The sequence below is a fragment of the Diceros bicornis genome, chromosome 26 (genome assembly GCF_020826845.1).
Source record: "Diceros bicornis minor isolate mBicDic1 chromosome 26, mDicBic1.mat.cur, whole genome shotgun sequence".
NCBI lineage: Eukaryota > Metazoa > Chordata > Mammalia > Perissodactyla > Rhinocerotidae > Diceros > Diceros bicornis.
In genome coordinates, this window is record NC_080765.1 from 47115778 (window position 1) to 47135844 (window position 20067).

The following is a 20067-nucleotide window of genomic DNA, read 5'->3' on the forward strand; positions in this document are numbered from 1 at the left end:
CCAAAAAACTGACACTCCAGATACTGATGAGGATGGGGAGCAACAGAAGCGTTCATTCATCGCTGGTGGGAATTCGAAATGGTACGGCCACTCTGGAAGACAGTTTCTTACAGTGCTAAACATAGGCTTACCATATGATCCAGCAACCATGCTCCTGGGTATTTATTTACCCAAGTGAGTTCAAAACTGTGTCCACACCAAAACCTGCACACGAATGTTGATAGCAGCTTTATTCATAATTGCCAAAAACTGGAAGCAACCAGGATGCCCTTCAGTAGGCGAATGGATAAGCAAACTATGGTACATCCAGACAACAGAATATCGTTCAGTGATAAGAAGAAACGAGCGGGGCCGGCCCCGTGGCTTAGCGGTTAAGTGCGTGTGCTCTGCTACTGGCGGCCCGGGTTCGGATCCCGGGCGCGCACCAATGCACCGCTTCTCCGGCCATGCTGAGGCTGCGTCCCACATACAGCAACTAGAAGAATGTGCAGCTATGACAGACAGCTATCTACTGGGGCTTTGGGGGGAAAAAAAAGGAGGAGGATTGGCAATAGATGTTAGCTCAGAGGCGGTCTTTCTCAGCAAAAAGAGCAGGATTAGCATGGATGTTAGCTCAGGGCTGATCTTCCTCGCAGAAAAAAATAAAAAAGAAAAAAAGAAGAAGAAATGAGTTATCAAGCCATGAAAAGACATGGAGGAAACTTAAATGCATATTACTAAGTGAGAGAAGCCAATCTGAAAGGCTACATACTGTATGATTCCAACTACATGACACTCTCGAAAAGGCAAAACCATGGAGATAGTAAAGAGATCAGTGGTTGCTGGAAGTTCAGGGGAGAGGGATGAACAGGTGGAGCACAGAGGATTTTTAGGGCAGTGGAGCTGTTCAATATGATGCTGTAATGGCAGATGCATGACATGATGCGTTTGTCAAAATCCATAGGATGTACACCACCAAGAGAGCACCTTAACGGAAACTATGCGTGTTAGTCAACAACCATGCATCAGGATTGGTTCCTCAGTTGTAACAAGGTACCTCACTAACGCATGGTGTTCATGCTGGAGGAAATCGGGGCGTGGCAGGAGGGGGTCTATGGGAACTCTGTACTCTCTGCTCAGTTGTCTGTAAACTTAAAACTGCTCTAAAAATAAAGTCCATTAATAAAAAAAAAATTATACAACTTCACAAGCAACTTCACCTGACAACAATAGGCATTAAATTCCCCCTCGTATTTGTGTTATGTGGTCACACATTTTGCCTCCACACTGGCTATGAACACACAGTACCTTGTTTGTGTTTTTCCTTTAAACCAACAATTTTTATCCTTTAAATATTGTTTGGATGAGGAAAACGTCTTCCACGTTCACAGTTAGTTCCATTTCCGGAACGTGTCTTCATTGCCGTCGTTTCCCTTCTGCCCGCAGGCCTTCCTTCCACATCCCTCGTGGTGCAGATATGCTGGAAATGAACCCTCTCAGCGTTTGTTTGGTTGAGACAACCCTTTATTTCACCTTCAGTTTTTGAAGATATTTACACTGGGTAAATAATTCTATGTCGATAGTCTTTTTTTCTTTTTTCTTTCTTTTACTAATTTAACAATGACTCCCCATCATCTGCTGGCTCATAGATTCTGATGAGAAGTCTCCTGTCATTTCTCTCTCTGCTTCAATGTAACGTGTTTTTCCTCCCTTGGATGTTATTAATATTTTCTCTCTGTCAGTGGTTCTCAGCAATATATGACCTGCTCTGGCGTGTTTTTCTTTAGGTTTATTCTATTTGGGGTTCACTGAGATTGTTACATCTGTGGGTTTATAGTTTTCATCAAATATGGAAAGTTTTTGATTGTTAATTCCTCAAATATCAATTTAGTTTATTCCTCTTCCTCTCCTTCTGGGGACCCGGTTTATTCTACACTGTTTGATTCCCAGGTGATTCTGTTGGGTTTTTTTCTGCCTTTCTTCTCTCTGTACTTCATTTTAGATAGTTTCTATTACTATGTCTTCAATTGTATCCTCTCCTTCTGTGTCTAGAGAACCCCATGCACTGTGCATTGTTTTCAATACAGCTCTGTTCTTGTCCCTCTCTAGCTATTCCATTGGGTCTTATTTATAGCTTCCACCTCTCTCATCACACCCCTGTATCCACTACCTTCTTGAACACGTGGAACATACTTCCAACAGCTGTTTCAACATCTTTGTCTGCTGGTTCCATCATCTCCATCATTTCTGGATCTGTCTAGAGTGATCATCTTTTCCTATTCCTTTTCATGGCTGGTAAATGTTTTAACTTTAAAAAAAATGTGGTAAAATACATATAACATAAACTGTACCATTTTAACCACTTTTAAGCATAAAGTTCAGTCGTGTTAAGTACATTCACACTGTTGTGAAACCCATCTCCAAAACGCTTTTCATCTTGCAAAACTGAAACTCAGTCCTCATTAAACTACCCCCACTTCCCCTCCCCCAGCCCCTGGCACCCCCCCCCCACGTTCTGTCTTTATGAGTGTGACGCTCCAGGGCCCTCATGGAATTAGAGTCATATGGTATTTTTCTTTGTGACCATGCCTGGTAATTTTTGATTGGACGTCAGAGCTTGTGAATGCTATATGCTGTGTTGCTGGATTTTGTTACATTCCTTCAAATAGTTTTGGGTTGTGTTGTAGCATGCAGTTAAGTAATTTGGAATCAACTAGATCCCTTTGAGGCTAAAGGCCCCTTCTGAGGACGTTAGCACTGCTGTGTACTGTGAGGTTTCTCCCTTCAGTGGGGGGAATGTGGAATACTCCCAGCCCCGTGTGAGCTCCAGGAGTCCTTCCCCCGCTCCTGTCCGATGGTGCACGTCCCTGACCTCATGCCTCAGGCTGATACTGTCCTCTCACGCATTGGCTCCAGGGGGCCGCTCTGCGGGTCTCTGGAGCTCTCTGTGTGCAGGCGTCTCCTCCCTGGCTCCCTGCCTCACAAATTCTGGCTGCCTTGGCTTTCCCACCTGCACCGCGGCCTGGAAACTGCCTCCCGATGGTGTGCTCTTGTAACTGTAGGTCTCACCTTGCTGTCTACCCCTCTCTCAGGGACAGCTCCATGCTGCCTGCTGCCCAAAGTCTGTAGGCCGCCGTGTCACGCACTTCCCCCGAGGTCTAGCCGTCTACAGCAGGGGTCACGTTCGGCTCCTGATGCTCCATCTCGGCTGGAAGCAGCTGTCCCGGGCTTGGGGTCCTCATTGACCACACTGGGCTGGATTCAGAAAGGTGGGGCTGGCATGGGAGGACAGGTTACCCTCCTGGAGTATGAGCTCCTCTTAGCCATTCTTCTTTTCATTCAAGAGAACTGTCCTTTTGAAGTGCAACAGGGGAGACCGTGAGGGCTCTGCACTGGCCGTGGTCTCTGTCATTCGGTCTTCACGCTGCCCCAGATGTCATAAGGAGCCTGGGCCTCCAGATGGCTGGGAGGCTGTGGGCCAGCACTGCAGGTACAGGAGTGTCTCTAAGCAATAGGCGGCAGGGGCGGCGATGCCTGTCCTGGAAGGTGAGGGCTGCATGGCACAGGCCACGTCCATGGCGAACAAGACCTCTCCCCTCACTCACTGGTCACGGGGGCTACAGTCCTCCTCTACCCACCTACATGCCCCCAACTCTGGTCTCCCACATGCTCCCTCTGTCATCCTCAAATCCTGGCCCTGGGGAGGCCCACTCTCTGGGGCCCTCCTCCCCAGAGGGGCAGCCCATCCACCAGGGGTGGCCCCGCCCCACTTTCCTCCAGGACCCCGTCTCTGGGAGGCTGGGGCTCTCTGGGCATCCCCAGGCTCCTTCACTGGGGCTCTGGGAGTCCTCCCCTGACTTTCTCACTAGGGGTCCTACCTCAGGTCAATGTTTTGCATTGCCTGGGGAGGCAGAATCCCTGTGTCTGGCCCCAGAGTAACCCCAGTGCCTGGGCCCCACCACAACCTGGTGGGACAGGACCCACCTTGGAGCTGCTCGATCACCCATCCAGAACTGGACAGGGGAAGGAACTCTGCGGACTGGGTCGTTCCTCCTGGATTCTGGGGGCCACAGCCAGAGACCTCCCCAGGGGCTACCCCGGGCACTGAGTGCAGCCCACTGGCATTCATTCATTCAGTCAGTCACTCATTCAGTTAGGAATCTGCAGTAAGGTCAAGAAGTCACTCCTTCTGGGGCCCTAGCCACATACCGCCTGCCAACAGCCTCTCTTCCCAGGCACTGGGACACCATATCCTTGCAATGCACTGTACAAAGTCTCAGAAGCTCTTGTAAATGTGAACCCCAAGATGATCGCCCAGCTTATATTGCGTTTTTATTACTAATTAGGTGAAAAATATTTTTATGTGCATATGGTCATTTATATTTCTTCAACTAAGTGTTTATTTTGGTTGTTACTGATTTTATACGAGGGAGTTCAACTTTTTGTTACTAAATTGCAAGAGTGAGGATGTCGTGCTTGTGAAGCAAGGATATTCGCCCTGAGGGGTCTCCCGCAGGACCCAGTTGGGTCTGTTAACTCCTTCCCACCAGCTTCCATCCTCCCGCCCCGCTGTGGCCCCTCCAGGTGAGGGGGCCAGGGCATCGGGGCGAGGCATTCCAGGGCCGCCCCCCGATTGGTCCAATGCTAGCCCATCATAGCAATAACATCCTCAAGCCGCTGATTGGTCCGCCTCCTAGGTCTGAGCCAATCAGAGCCTTGCTTGAGGGACCGGCCCTCTGTGCTCCCGCAGCCCCGCCTTGTCCCTTGGCGGGTCCTGGGCTCCAGGATGTGAGCTGTCTGTCCCTGCTCAGTCGGCCTCGTGCCTGGGACCCGGTCGCGGCACTTGGAGGCGTTGGGAAGTTCGTTGAGAGGATGAGTGAGGAGCAGGGTCAGCTGACAGGGAGGCCTGAGATGGGGCCAGGACACCCCCCGCACCCCCCGGGTGCTGCCCCCAGGAATTGAGTTGAGTAACCCCTGGGGTGTGCAGGAGCGCCAGCCAGGGACAGGCGGCCCTGAGCCAGAATGATGTCCGTGCAGGGTGGGGGCAGGGCGAGGCCTCCCTAGGGCACAGGAGCTGCCCCCCGGGATGCCAGTAGGGGGTTCAGAGGGGCCAGGAGGCAGCACGTGTGTTGGGGGGGGGGAGTTGCTGCAGGCCCCAGGTGACCAGCAGGCCCGGGGAGAGTGAGGACGTGGGTGGTCAGACAGGCAGGGACAGTGGTAAGCCCTGGTCATGGAGGACGGGGGATGGGGTGGTGGGGCCTGGTTGGGGGTGTCCAAGGAGAGCCGGCCCTGGCGTCTTCTGTTATCTCACTGTCACTTCCTTCTGCCTGTCCCTCTGCTGATGGCGCTCGGATCCCCGAGATAACAGGGTACTGCTGCCATCAGCGGAACAGCTCAGAGAGGACCCAGAGATGGACGTTGTTGGACCCCCCTGCCCCCTGAGGAATTGGATCTGCCATCCGGGCGGGCGCAGCAGGGCCCCTTCCTGGCCCAGGACACTTGGTGCTGTTACCTCCCAAAGCTGTTTCCTCATCTGACAAGATGGCCTCATGTCAGACCCTCCCTAGAAGTGAGGTGGGGAGGGTTGCCCCACCCCCCCATGGATGCAGAGATGTGAGAGGGGTGACACTGCTAAGTGTCACTGTCCCATGGGTATCTCCCTGCTTCTCTGAGGGGGGATCACGGACATGGGCTCCTCTTGGCAGGTTGGGGTGGGAACGACTGGTCAGATAGAGTCGGGACAGCACAACCGCCCCTGGGTGCAGCTGTGCCTGAAGGCCTCTGGGGGTGTCCTCGCTGCACCTGGGCAGAGGAGAGGAGCCCGATATCCGCAGCTGGAAGATGCCATCTCAGTGCCAGAGATCAGCTGGCCAATGGAGGGAGGGATGCTCAGATGCCCAGTGCCCAGTCCACGAGGGGACCTGGGAGCCCCAGCACACTGAGGGGACTCAAGCGCACGGAATGGAGACTGGAGCCCCTCTCACCCCCACCCCAGCCCCCTGGATTAGCGTCTCAGCCCCCAGAGCCCAGGAGCCAGGACCCACCTCGGGGTGGGGGGTGGCTTATCTTCTGCTTGGCTGCACGGCCCACCCTTGGGGCCGTCAGCACCCAGACGGGCATCTGGGCGGTGGGGGTACAGGTCACATGGGGGCCTCTGTCTGAATCATCACTTCCTTCTCTCAGATAGGAGGAGCGCCCCTCCTCTGGCTCTCTCCTGGTCTGGAAGGATAAATGGGGAGGGGAGAGCGTGCTGGGTCGACAGCAGCAGGGACCAGCCAAGGTAAGGCCCCCCACCGAGACCCCAACATGGGGTGTCACTGTGTAGCACAGTAGCCGAGCCTCAGGACCGAGGCCCGGACCAACCCTGATCCTCGGGGGCCCCAACTCCAGCTGTACCCCACACCCTGCAGCCCTTCAGCCGGGCCCAGCCCCAACCAGGCTCACGCTGCCCCTACTTGCTCCTCCCAGATGCCAAAGCTGCTGGTGCTGGCGCTGCCCCTCCTGGGGAGCCTGGTACATGCAGGCCCCGGTGAGTCCCGACCCCTGGCCCCTCACCCCACTGGCCCAGGGATGGGTGGGTTCAGAGAAACCCAGGGCTGTGCGGGCCAGGGAACGGCTGAGCCGAGGGGCCGGGCTGTGTCCTGTCCTGAGGGTGCTTCCTGCCCCAGCCCCAGGCCCCGGTCTGGAGCGAGCAGGCATCGTGGGGGGACAGGAGGCCCCTGGGAGCAAGTGGCCCTGGCAGGTGAGCCTGAGACTCCACACCCACTACTGGAGGCACTTCTGCGGGGGCTCCCTCATACACCCACAGTGGGTGCTGACCGCCACACACTGCGTGGGACCGTGAGTCTGCTGGGGCCTGGCGGAGTGGGGCGGCCTGGGGCTCCCCCCACGCCCCGGGGGGTCCAGGAGGCTGCTCAGGCCCCTGAGGGGCGCCCCCTCTCCCAGGGACGTCGAAGACCCCGCAGACATCAGGGTGCAGCTGCGCCAGCAGCACCTCTATTACGGAGACCAGCTGCTGCCCGTCAGCAGGGTCCTCCCCGCCCCGACTACTACACGGTTGAGAACGGGGCCGACATCGCCCTGCTGGAGCTCCAGGACCCCGTGAACATCTCCAGCCACGTCCAGCTGGTCACTCTGCCCTCCGCCTCTGAGACCTTCCCCACAGGGACGCTGTGCTGGGTGACAGGCTGGGGCGATGTGGACAATGGAGGTGAGCGTCAGGGACAGCTGGAGGGCTGGGCGGGAGGACCCAGTCACACCCACGGCCCAGCCTCTGGGGTTCCCTTTGGGGACAGGGCCCCGCCGGGCTGGCTCAGGGAGTGGGAGTTTGGAGACTCTGGAAGGGCGAGGTGGCGGGAGGGAGGATGTGCCGAGCGCGGGGCTGGGAGCCCATCAGACCCCGTGCCGCCCCCCTGGGTGCCCGGGAAAGTCGCTTAGCCCACCTGAACCTCCGTTTCCCCTTGTAGGAAATGAGCACGGTCAGGGCTGGTATTTCATGGATATACTTCCCGCCTGACGCGGCCTCTTCCTTCCCTCTCACCCCCAGTCCACCTGCCACCACCGTTTCCCCTGAAGGAGGTGGAGGTCCCCATTGTGGAAAATAGCATTTGTGACACGAAATACCACACTGGCGTGTCTACGGGGGACAGTCTGGATAGTCCGTGCCGACATGCTGTGTGCCGGGAGCGAGAAGCGTGACTCCTGCCAGGTGGGCCCGCTCGTCCCCCGCAGCCCCCACCCGCCCCTGCCGCGAGAGCCCCCGCTGACCGTCCCCCTCCCCAGGGTGACTCCAGAGGGCCCCTAGTCTGCAAGATGAGGGGCACCTGATGCAGGCGGGCGTGGTCAGCTGGGGTGACAGCTGTGCTCTGCCCGACCGGCCGGGCGTCTACACTCGCGTCGCCTACTACTTGGACTGGATCCACCAGTATGTCCCCAAGGATCCCTGAGCCTGGGTCCCGGGGCTGCCACCTGGGTTGGCGGAGAAGCCAGCTCCCTCCTGTCCCCGCACCACTGCTTCCTGCCCAGGTGGTGTCCTTCCCCCACCTTCCCGGCCCTCTGCCTGGAGCCCCCTCCCTGCCTGGCCCAGGGAGCAGGTGGTGGGCGCTGGTCCAGGTTAAAGAGCACGGAAAGCAGATGTGGCTGTGGCTGTTTCTGGCTGTGAGTGTCGCTGAGGGAGAGGAAGGGGGTCCAGGGCACGGCCAAGTGCAGCTGCTGTCTCTGTGCGTCCCGGCCCCCGAGCAGTGGGCATTGCTGTGGGGACGGCCCCTCCTGAGCCCCTTGTGCCCGGGGCTGACTTCTCAGCACACTGGCTCGTGTCTCCTTTTGGGGAGCAGCACCGTGCCCTCGGGGCACGTAGAGAGACACGGATCATTTAAAGGATGATTCTTGGGGGCCGGCCTGGTGGCGTAGTGGTTAAGTGTGCATGTTCTGCTTCGGCGGCCTGGGATCTGCAGGTTTGGATCCCAGGCGCACACCGTTGCACCACTTGTCAGGCCATGCTGTGGCGGTATCCCACATAAAGCAGAGGAAGATGGGCACGGATGTTAGCCCAGGGCCGATCTTCCTCAGTAAAAAGAGAAGGATTGGCACAGATGTTACCTCAGGGCTAGTCTTCCTCACAAAACAAAATAAAACAAAACATGATTCTCGGGGCACCCGGGCGCCCAGCAAGGGGGTCAGGATGCAGAGCACGGCCCCCACACTCCCCGACCCTCCCCCTCCACACCATCACCTCCCGGCCTTTCCCTGCAGCCCACACTGTGCACGGTCACATGCAGGATGGCTCTTTTGCCCAGTTTTCATGTTTGTGTGCCTGTAATCAATGGTAACATTCTTTGAGCCTTGCCCCTCCCTGAACGCGTGTCTGTGACGGTCTCCCGCGATGCCGCCTGTAGCCGAGCTCATCATTTCTCACCTCCACTTGGACCCCCCAGAGGTACCTGTCATCCAGGCTGGATGGACAACAGGGAACTTGTTGTCCCCGTCGGGGTCAGGACTAGGTGGTGGTGGCAGTGCCTGTGTGCACACTCCAAATGTCTGCGCGTGAGCCAGCGAGGGGGCTGCTGAGGGCTGGGGTCTGTGCATCCTCCGCTTTCTAGACAATGTCATATGTGTGTCACCTCCACCCCAGCAATGGGGAGCTACCCACATTACTCACTCCCCCAATCTGCCATCCTGGTGTGTGGGGTGGTGTCTCATTAAGTATTTAATTTGCATTTTTATGATTTTTGGTGAGGGGACCCCTTTCACCATTGGAGCCCTAGCCCTTGGCAGTGGAGAGGGGACAGCTGTCCTCTTGTGACACGGGGACGGCGCCCCCGAGGGCCCCTCCTCAGACAATCCACCCCCGGTGGATGTTCTAGTAGGGACCCTCGAAACATTTTCCACTGGGACCCAGGGGTGCCCCCCTGTCATTGCTCATGTCAACAAGCCAGTCGCTTTCTGGTTGAGCCGTCCTGCATTTCAGATGGTTTCGGTAGCACGGATTTCCAGGCGCGGCAGCTCCCGGGCTCTGGCGGTGGTGCCGTCTCTGTAACCGTGGGTCCGCCCGGCTGTGGGCACCCTGCCATGTGGACCCCGCCTCGAGGCTGCCATCCCTGCTCCCGCTCAGCCACACGCCTGTCCGCTGTCCCGCCAGGCGGCCTGGGAACCTCGTTCTCTGGAGCAGCCTGCTCTGTCCTCTGTTGGTTGAGTAGCTTGAGTCTCGGATTCGGTCATGCAGTTTTGAGTCCTTCCATAAAATAAGACATAACCTCTGTCTTTGAAAGTGCCCTCCCTGCCGTTCGCTCTGCTGTGTGGACAGCATTGTGGACACGAACAAAGTGCAGCTAAATTAACGCTGTCTTTGGGGTGTATTCTGGAGCTTCTTAGGCTGTAAAGAACTTTCTAAATCAATATTCACTTCTCTCCTTCTGACTCTCAGATGCGAACATACACATTTAATCTGTAAAGTCTCTAGAAATGACCTCTGACCTTATCAGGGGAGATTCTGAAACAACCTACCAGGCCCCTTCCAGCTCCACCTGACTTCTGTCCCTGCCACCTGCAGACGGGGGGAGACAGGGTGGCCCCGGGGCCTGGGCGCCCTCACTCTGATGTGAAGACCTTGATGGGGGAGGTGCTAAACCTCTTCATTTTCCTTTTGTCTTAAATTTATTGTGATCACAGCCGTCATACACACCTGTCCTAAGAACGTGAAAGAGATGAACCCGGAACCCTCCCCCGTCCCCCTGCCCCCCCCCCCACCTTGGGGTCGCCCCTTGCGCGGTGGGGGTGAGCTCCGGCCACCGCTGGCCTCACAGAAGCACACTCAGATTCTCAGAGGTGCAGGCTGTGCCGGGGAGACTGAGGGCTGGGGTCCTGAAGGGAAGCCACAGGGCTCCTCAGGAAGGAGTGGAAGAGGAAAGGGGGAGAGGAGGGGCCTGGGGCTGACGGGGGCCTCAGACCCTGGCTTCCTTTATCTGGCCCCAGATCCCCAGGAACTCGGCCCAGCTCTGCCGGTGGCAGGTGAGAGAGGAAAGAGCGCTGGCTTTATTAGAGAGCGCCATGCTGCCCTTCTGCCAGGCCAGGCCGGGCCAGGCTGGGCTGGATGGACTGGGAGGGTCCAGCCCTCCCTCTGTGGCAGCAGGGGTCCTCCCGAGGGGGCCGCCGTGCAGACCCACATGACCCATTTCTGCTGGGCTGCACGAGACCCCCAGGCCGGGAGGGCCCTCCCAGGACAGGGAGGGAGGCATTCTGGGGCAGGACGCCCCTCCCTCTGCCTCACTTTGCTCTCCTGCCAAATGGGGACAGAAACGGCACCATGTCACAGAGTCGCCGAGGAGACCACGCAGATGGTGTTTGGGGCTTCTTTTTCGACAGCAGGCCTGGAATCCCGGGGACACCGAAATCTCTCCAGAGAGCTGCGTGATGGGGTGCAGGGGAGCAGAGGGGTCCCCAATGCTGGAGGAGAATTGAGCCAGGACAGGTGAGGGCCCTGAAGTGCCCTCCTGTGGGGACCCGGGCTGGCACTGGGGGGTCCAGGAAGCAGAGGACCTGCGGTTGCCCAGACCTGCCACGCCCCCTGCACTGCACGACATCAGGTCTTCTGGGCCCTGGGAGGGGCGGCCTGGGCAGGGTACCCGTGGGCTCCAACCCTGTTCCCCCTGGAGAGTGATGCCACTATCCATATCATTCGTCATCTGGTCAAATGTGGTACACGCGCTTTTGAGCCACAGCTCCGGGCCAGGTGCTAGCAGGAAGGAGAGAAGTCCGTGCCCCGAGAAGCCACATCCTGGTGAATCATCAGGCAACTCCCCCCACCCGTGCCTCAGTTTCCCACATCTAAGAAGGCATCTCAGAGGGACCCACAACCTGGCCTGTGATTGGGAGCCAGGCAGGGAGGTGGCGGGGAGCGGGTGGGGAAGTCCTAGCTCGCCCCAGGGCCCCCTAATCAGCTCGGTCATCAGTTCCTGGCCAGAGGACGGTTAGGGCAGCTGTGCCCAGCTGATCTGTGGTGGAGACCAGGGGACCCGGGGACGGGGGTGGGGACAGGGACACTGGGGAGGGCGGGTTGGCAGAGGGACTCCAGTCACAGGGGCCTGAGCTGTCTCTTTCTGGATCCATCTGGGCCTTGAGCTGGGACCCTCCTAGAGAACCCCCAGGACCAGGCTTCCAGAAGACAAAGGAGAGGAGACAATGTGCCCCACGGGAACCAGGGAGGGCTTACTGGAGGGGGCAGCACTGACCCCCACCCTTGCCTGGGTGAGCAGAAAATTCCTGGGCTTGCAGCCAGGACACCTGGGGTCCGAGCTGGCCTTGCCTTGTTCTGGTTGTGCGCCCCTGAGCCGGCCACTCTCTGCCGGGTGACATCTTCCACATGGGACAAATGGAGGCGACCCCCAACTCTGGGATGTGCGGAAGGCACAGGTGGGGCCAGCCGTGGAGCCTGGCCCTCAGCTCCTCCTCCACCCTCCCTCCCTGCCCCAACAGCAGGTACACGGGCCGTCCCTGCCCCACCCCACACCCAGCATGTCCAGGCTCAGGGTGGGCCCTCCTGCTCCCTGCGGTGCAGAGACACCATGGCCCTGTGGCCCGGCGGCCTCCTGCTACTCCTGGCCATGACTGGTGGGTGATCTGGCTGGCTTTGCGGGTGGGGAAAGGAGGGGGCACCTGCACCCCCGGGGCATCCCGGGAGTCACGTCATTTCCTGTCAATCCTGGAGCTGGAGCTTCTCAGCTAGATAGCCATCCCCAGGCCCAGGGGGCTGTGAGACCTGGGGAGACTGGGGAGAGGCTGGGGGCTGGGCCGAGAGAGGGTGAAATCTGCCCAGCCCGCTCCTCGTGGGGCCCTTGTGTGCCCTCTGCTCAGCCTGCTCCCCTCCACTGGGTGGCCAGGTCATCAGTGCCTGGCCCAGAGGTGGGGACGGCAGTGGAGGTGGCCGGGGTGGATGGCACCGGCAGCCGGGCACCATGGACCCCAGGTGAGTGCCTCCTCTGAGCGGGACCTGGAGGGGTGGGGACCTGGCGAGGCCCAGGCCTGAGGCAGCGCTCAGCACCTCCCAGCTGTCATTTACAGCCCTTTTCTGGTCCCACCCGGCCTAGCCTGGAACAACTGGTTGACCCAGCCCCACCTGGCCAGGCCCCACCCACCAGGCTGGAACCCTGGCTCCAGTGGCTCAGGATAAGGGGATCCATCCCAGGGTCCCCTGGAGGGCTGGTGAGCATTGCACTGGCCTGCAGACCTGGAAGCCCCTCCCCAGGGCCATGCGAGGGCAGTCAGAGCAGGCCCCCCACCTCCCACTGCTGAGCCCCTTTCCTCTCTCATCCCTCAGCCTGCTCCTCTGCCTCCTTCCCTAGGTGTCTCCTGCGGGGCTCTGCACCCAGAGACGTCCCCAACAGGTGTGTGTGTGTGGGGGGCTGGCGTCTGGGATCGCCTCCTGCAGGGCTTCAGCTGGGAGGAAAACCTCAGAGGTGACAGGGCCCTTCCTGGGGTCCAGGGTGGCCAAGCGTGTTAGCACAGACGGTTTCTGCCTGGACCTCTTGGTGAAGGGGTGTTGGCCAGGGTCCCCCCGGCAAAATGACTTTCCTCCCCTTTGCAGTTAACGGAGGCTAGGAAGAGACCCTGCTACACCCCGATCTTTCTCCTCTGAACTTCACTGTCCGTCGATGACTCTTGTCTGAATCAATTACTGTTGATCTGCCCTTGGCGCCTTTCTTAGTGCATCTTTCTGTTCCCTCCACGTGAACTGGCGGGCGTGCTGAGGAGGGGCTGCCCTCCCCATGGGTTATCCATCCAGCCATCCAGCCATCCATTGTCTATCACCTATCACCTACCTCTCATCTATTTATCTGTATCTGTCAATCATCTAACATTTACATCAGTGTGGACTCACAAATCCCCATTTTATTCATTTCTATGGATTATAATCTATTCTTATCATTACTTTGAAGCTCAAAATAATCCATCCCAGATTTGGCCAGTAGGAGCCCCTCCCAGTTGGCTCTTCTGTCTTAAATTTTTTTTTTAATCTAGTGAGGTGAAATTCACGTAAGATAAAATTACCCATTTTCAAGTGAACAACTCAGCAGCATTTAGCACACGCACAGTGTTGTGCAACCTCCTCTCCGGTCCTAGGACGTTCCCATCACCTCCAAGGAGCCCCCTCCCCATTAAGCACTCCTGCCCGTCCCCCTGCCTCCTGGGTCTTTTGAACGGGCCCCCATCATCCCCTGAGCCCCTTCTTACTGCCCCTTACTTTCTGGCACACCAAGATGCTCCAAGTTCACTGTGCGGGTGTCTGGCCCCCAACCTGGACCCACCCCGGCCTGAGGCACTCTGGTTACATTTCATGTAGTGTGGTGTGCTTAGGGCTCTGGGATCCTTTCTCCTCACCCATGATGCTCTGGGGCAGCTCCAGCAGACAGGGTGGTCAGGGAAGGCTTCCTGGAGGAAGCAGCCTTTAGGGATCCCCCACTGAAAACCCGCCTTCTCTATCTTAGGTTGCGGCCGGCCCCAGGGTTCGGATGCAGAAGGCCGCATTGTGGGCGGTCATGCTGCCCAGGCCGGTGCATGGCCCTGGCAGGCCAGCCTCCGGCTGCGGAAGGTGCACGTGTGTGGAGGAGCTCTTCTCAGCCCTCAGTGGGTGCTCACAGCCGCCCACTGCTTCTCGGGGTGAGTGTCCCGGGTGAGTGGAGGCAGCCTGGAGGCCCGGGCCTGCATAGGGTGGGGCAGGCAGCACAGAGGCCTCCGCTAGCTTGACTCACTCGTGCCCTCTCTGGGCCTCAGTTTCCCCCTCAGTAAAAAGGGAGGAACCACATTACCACCTGCCACATGCAGCCCCAGGGTTCAGAGGGCACCCCCAGCTGCCAGACTCTGGTACTGACAGCCTCAGGAGTTTCCAAAGCCAGACCAGTGTGAGGCTGCTTCCGCGTGTCTTTGCACGCCTCCGGATGTGGGCGGCTCCTTCCCTTCCTCTCTCCTCACTGCCTGTTTCTTCTTCCCGTGGAGCAGCCCCTGTGGGTCTTAGGAGCATCACTGGCCGCCAGCGTCCTCCAACATCCTCCAGCCTGGGGACGGGACCTGGCATTTCCGCCCCCCAGGATGCTGATTTAATCTCTGGGGCCTGGAGGGCGGGGCCGCTGCCAGCTCCCAGGATCTGGTCGGATGTCAGAGCAGCTGCTTCCATATAAGCAGAAGAGGGAGGCTGTGGACCTCGGACCCGGGCGGGCGTGGGGTCTGGGTGGGCTGGGCGCTGACCTCTCGCCTCTGGCCGGCCCTCTCATGCCTACCCACCCTACCCTCCCAGGTCCCTGAACTCATCCGACTACCAGGTCCACCTGGGACAGCTGACCATCACCCTGTCCCCCGATTTCTCCACCGTGAGGCAGATCATCCTGTTCTCCGGCCACCCGGGAGCACCGGGGTCCAGTGGGGACATCGCCCTGCTGCAGCTGAGCACCCCCGTGACGCTCTCCAGCCGGGTCCTTCCCGTCTGCCTCCCCGAGGCCTCAGCTAACTTCCGCCCGGGAACACCGTGCTGGGTGACGGGCTGGGGCTACACGGCGGAGGGAAGTGAGGAGCCCCCACAGCCCCCGTGGGGATGGAGGCAGGTGGGGCAGGCCCAGGGAGGAGCCAGGAGGGATGGTGACAGCCAGCCGAGGCTGCCCCTGTAGCCCACGTTCCAAAGTCTGTGCTACGCTGATTCACATCAAGGTCTCAGGGTGTGAGCCACACCGTGTGTCAGTGCCTGGGGTCACCACGTGCAGGTCTGCATCTGGAGGACCCTCACACTGAGGGATGGTCCTCCCCTTCCAACCCCCAGAGCCACTGCAGCCCCCGTACAGCCTACAAGAGGCGGAAGTCTCCATTGTGGACACTGAGACCTGCACCCAGGACTACACCGGCACAGGCAGCAGCTCTATCCAGCCGGACATGCTGTGTGCCCAGGGCCCCGGCGACGCCTGCCAGGTGAGCCCAGCGGGGCAGGTGGAGGATGGAGGCTGCCCAACTCCCTGGCAGCCTGGTCCTCACCCCACTCTGCCCACAGGACGACTCCGGAGGGCCTCTGGTCTGCCAGGTGGACGGGATCTGGCTGCAAGTCGGCGTGGTGAGCTGGGGCGAAGGCTGCGGCCGCCCTGACCGGCCTGGGGTCTACACCCGCGTCCCTGCCTATGTGAGCTGGATCCGCCGCCACGTCCTGGCCTCGGGGGGCTCGGGTCCTGGGCTCACGGGGCCCCCTCTCCTTTTCCTTGCCAGCTTCTTCCTCCCCGGCCTCCTCCTCCTCCTCATCTCCTGTGTCCTGGTGGCCAAATGCTCTCTCCACAGGGCTTGGGTTGGCTCTCCCTCCCTTCTGGCCTCTGACCCTTGACCCTGATCTGCACAACCTCCTGCAATCAGCAGAACAATGTGCCCCCAAGAAAAATGTCCATGTCTTAATCCCCAGAACCTGTGACCACGTTCTCCTACAGGGCAAGGACTCTGCATGTGGGATTAAGGCTCAGGAGCTCGAGGTGGGAACTCATCTGGGTATCAGGGATCCCGTGTCATCAAAGGGTGCTTACAGTGGTAGAGTCCACGCAGGACGTCACAGATGCGACGAGAGCTGCACCCGACCCACTGTTACTGGCTTTGAAAACGGGGAAGGGGCCATGGGCAGAGCAATGCGGTGACCTCCAGAAGCAGGGAAGGCTCTCAATTTATAGCCAGCAACACAAACGGCACCCAGTCCTCCAGCCACAGGAACTGAATTCTGCCAACAGCGCGGAGAAGCTTCTCCCTGGAGCCTCCGGAAGACACGCCACCATTTCCACTTTGATGCCACGAGACCCAAGCCAGACACCCGACCTCCACGACCGTCAGATGATAAACCTGGGTTGCTTTAAGCCACTAAGTTGCTGGTGATTTGCTGTGTCCACTACCTGGCTGCAGGCCAGCATGCTGAGCTGTGGTGAGGGCTGCAGCCGCCCAGACCGGCCCCCGGTCTACACCTGCGTTCCTACCTCTGCATGGAGCCTAGGTCAGCTCTCCCTCCTTCATCTCCAACCCTTGACCCATGACCCGCGCCCCCCCTTGCCCCGGCAGGCCACATGCTGGGCCTGGAAGAAGAGCCCTGCAACAGCCCTGCTCCGTGTCTTCTCCCTGTGGGAAAACTGAGGCTGGGGGATGCAATCATCTGCCAAAGTAGCATGCAGGAAGGTCTGTAGACCACAGCACTGGGCATCCACGCCGTGTGCCCCCCACGCCCACCCAAGCAGGACGTGGCCCACTCCTTGGAGTCCTGAAGTTCCCCTACATGTCCACCAGAGGGAGCCCTGGCACCGCTCTCCACACCTGCAGAGAGGGGCTGGGCAGGCAGGTAGTGGGGCAGGGGCTGGCTGCCTGCCCACCTTTTACCTGCCCACGGGGTCAGGGTCACAGAGCTGGGATCTTACTGCAGCCCTGGACCCTGGATGGGGACTCACTGCCCACATGAGAGCCAACAGGCCCGTCTCAACCAGATGGAGCCCCCCACAGTGCCTCCCACCACGCACACCACCCTGGAGCGGCTGTGGGCGGGCCAGGAGGCCTGCTATCCAGCCACAGTGGGCTCCTGCTTGGCTGCGTGGAGAGGACCTGGAGCCCACACTGCAGCCTGCTCTGCACTGGGCTCAGCCCCCAGTGTGTCACAGCTGTCATCCACAGAACCCTCGAGGGATCCCAAGTTCTCTCCTGCTCCGCCCGTTCTGCGCCCACTGCCACAGGGAGGGAGCACGTGGTGGGGCTGTGGACCAGCCCTGCGCCCTGATAAGCAAGCAGGATGTGGGCTGGGGTCAAGGGTCGGGCATTTGGGGTGGGGAGATGACTGAGAGTGGGGCACCCTCTGCAGCCCTAGGCTGACCACTCAGCTGGGAAGCTCTCCCTGCGGGGGGCCCCCCACCTCTGCACACACAGCTCCCAGCCCCATGGGAACCCTGGCAGAAACTTCCTCCTACGTGGAGCAAGACTCAGTTTCTCCAGTGTGAATGGTGCCACGTGGTCTGGCTGCTCTCGTGAGCTCAGTGCTCCCGCTGGAGAAGAGCTTTCTGTGCGTGGACCTGCTGAAGTGGGGACTGCAGGGGCAGAAGAGGACAGGCCAAGGCTCTGTGGAGACCCCAGCCCTGCCGGTGGGGGCCAGTGCTGGAGCCAGGCGTGGAAGGCCTCACACAGCTCTGCTCTGGCCAGGCACTGGCTTGCCACCCTCCCACGCGGATGGACACCTTCTGACAGTGGTAATCCAATGTGTTTCTTAAATAAGTTAATATTTATTCTGTTTTGCCCCCCCTTCCCCTCCCCTTGACTTGAGAAGCCAAATTTTCTGAATCAAATTATTGCAACGTTTAACCTAAATTTATAAAAGAAATGAAACAAAATGAGGGGGGTCAGCTGAGACCTCTCAGCCTGGGCCCCAGAGACGCCTGTCGGAGGCGGGCTGGGGGTCTTATTGCGTGGGTGCCACGCCCTGGAGACCTGCTGTTTCCCGGAGACCGGAGTCTGCAGGCATTTTCCCAAATACCAAGTGGACAGAATGGAGAGGGTGGGCGCGGGAGGGGAGATGGAAAGACGGCCGTGAGGGTGGAGACACACGGACAAGAACTCGGACTGTGAGTGACGGTGAAGCATAGCCACGGTGGCCTCGGGGACTGAGCTGCCACCTGTGAGGGCACAAATGGCCCCAAGCGCGTGTTCCCTATACAATTAAGTGGTCGTGAGGATAGGGCTCTGCTGGGCGCCTCTGCCTTCCTCCTTTTGGTCACTTTCTGGCCCTTGTCCCATGGACACAGCTCTCTCGTTATGGGACTGTGACCAAATCACTGGCATGGCCTCAGACCAGTGCAGCATGACTCGGAGAAACCCATACCTGACTCGACAGGACGGAGGCTCGCGGCTGAGGGGCCCCCCTCTGCTTTGCCCAGTACCAGCATTTGCCTCCCTCTCCCCCGATAACATCCGCCCGGGCTCCTCTGCTCTCTGCGGTGGGGCCTGAGCCGGGGTCCACGCACAGCCCCACCCAGGGGCCACCACCCCGCTGGGTGCACCCAACCCCAGTGCCAAAGCCGGTGTGGCCTTGTGCCCTGAGCTACACGGGCTCATCTACACTGTCATGAGGGCCGGGGATAGCCGGGGGTGACCCTGCTTTCTTTAAGGGGCTCTGGGGGACTTCAAGGTACAGTCCCTGCCCCCTCTCTGGGGGGTCACCAGAGGGCACGTGAGGCTCTGTTTCGTGGGGTTTGGGGGGTTCCGTGGCCCCTGAGGAGGAAGCTCTTGGTTCTGAGGCCACACCGTGACCACCATCCAAGAACAGGTCCCCGCCGGGGCCCCCAATGCTCAGCGGCTCGAAGGCGAAGTTGGGGACAGTCAGGTGCTCTGTGCGGCAGGCCTGGCCCCACCGCTCCCCTCTGGCGGCAGGGTCCCCCCCCGCCCCCTCCGCGGGCTCCAGGCAGTCCCTGTGGGGTGCGGCCTCACAGGATGGCGTCCTCCGCCGCAGGGTGGTGCTGCCGCCCTCGGCCGCGGGGGGCCGTGCCGTGCCCTCGTCCTCCGTGGGCGGCTCCACAGAGATGCAGGGGGGGCTCATCTTCTTCTTCCGGCGTGCTCCCAGGGCCAGCTCGGCCTCCGGGCCTCGAGACCTCACCTCCCCAGCCTCCGGGCGGCTGTCCCCGCCACCCTGCTCCCCCGAGGGCCGCCTCTGCTCGTCTGCCCGGCCCGGCTGGTCCAGGAAGCCCTGGGTGTTGATACTGCAGAACCTGTGTGGGTCCGGCTCACCGCCCGCCACTCCGTGAGCAGCAGGAGAAGCCGAATGCGAGGCCGAGGGGCTGCGGGCCGAGCTGGTGATGTGGCTGACCTCCTCATCGGCCGGGTCTGGGGCCTCGGCTTCCTCCCCACTGGCGGCCAGCGGCTGGCTGGAGATGCAGCGCTGTCCAAAAGTGTGCTTGCGGGTGCGGATGCTGGGGGTCCGTGGGGAACGGGGTGGGGTCCTCAAGGAGGCCCCCAGGGATGTCTGCCTTGCAGGGGTCTTCCTGGCAGACTCTCCCCAGCTGGGGCCACTGTCCCCAGGACCGTCGACCTGCCCTTCCAAGGAGTCAGTGCGCATGGCCTCCTGGAAAGGCATGGGCTTGGGTGAGACCAGGCAGAGCCCAGCCAGGGGTGCAGGGACCCCTCCCTACCCCATGGCCAGGGTGGGCTCTCGACGCCCCCAAGAGTAGGGACCCAGGGAGAGTTGGGGATGGGAGCCCTGGTACCGCTGCCACTGTGTCTAGCCCCACCCACGCCACCCTGGGGACCACCCTAAGGGCAGGTGCCACCCTGCCAGTGCTGGTCGTGTTGGGGAAAAGCTGTGAGGAGTGGAGGGCTGGGGCCTGAGCTCCTGTGGGCAGAGCCTGCTGTGGACGCAGGAGACCCCGGAGGCCACAGCTGGACTGAGACCACTGCCCCATGTTGTGCGCCACCCGCCCAGCTGGGCACCCTGAGGATGGGGGCAGGAGAGGAGCCGTGGCTACAGGCAGGGTGGAGTGTACGTGGGGAAACTGAGACTGCTGCCCGAGGAGGCGGCTCGGGTCCCTGTAGCAGGATGCTCTGTTGTCGCAGGTTGCAGGG

At 59.9% G+C, this 20067-nt stretch overlaps 2 protein-coding genes and 1 pseudogene across 6 annotated transcripts in view; 2 read left to right on the top strand and 1 right to left on the bottom strand.

Annotated features, from left to right (window-relative positions):
• Positions 1-5685: 5685 nt before the first annotated feature.
• On the top strand, positions 5686-7980 carry LOC131422982 (tryptase-like; annotated as a pseudogene).
• Positions 7981-8860: 880 nt separating this feature from the next.
• TPSG1 (tryptase gamma 1) lies at positions 8861-15833 on the top strand. Its single transcript, XM_058568900.1, has 8 exons — positions 8861-8914; positions 10450-10485; positions 12328-12439; positions 12816-12857; positions 13959-14130; positions 14765-15030; positions 15281-15426; positions 15506-15833. Exons 1-8 carry the CDS (start codon positions 8861-8863, stop codon positions 15824-15826), a joined length of 1149 nt encoding a protein of 382 aa, XP_058424883.1. The 3' UTR covers positions 15827-15833.
• A 1900-nt stretch (positions 15834-17733) lies between these two features.
• The window catches only part of CACNA1H (calcium voltage-gated channel subunit alpha1 H), a 69646-nt gene continuing 67312 nt past the window's right edge, over positions 17734-20067 (bottom strand). For all 5 annotated transcript variants that reach the window (XM_058570417.1, XM_058570419.1, XM_058570418.1 and 2 more), the window contains one exon: positions 17734-19570. In XM_058570417.1, coding sequence (XP_058426400.1) covers positions 18554-19570 — 1017 coding nt within the window. In that variant the 3' untranslated portion in view covers positions 17734-18553. The remainder of the gene's footprint in view (positions 19571-20067) is intronic.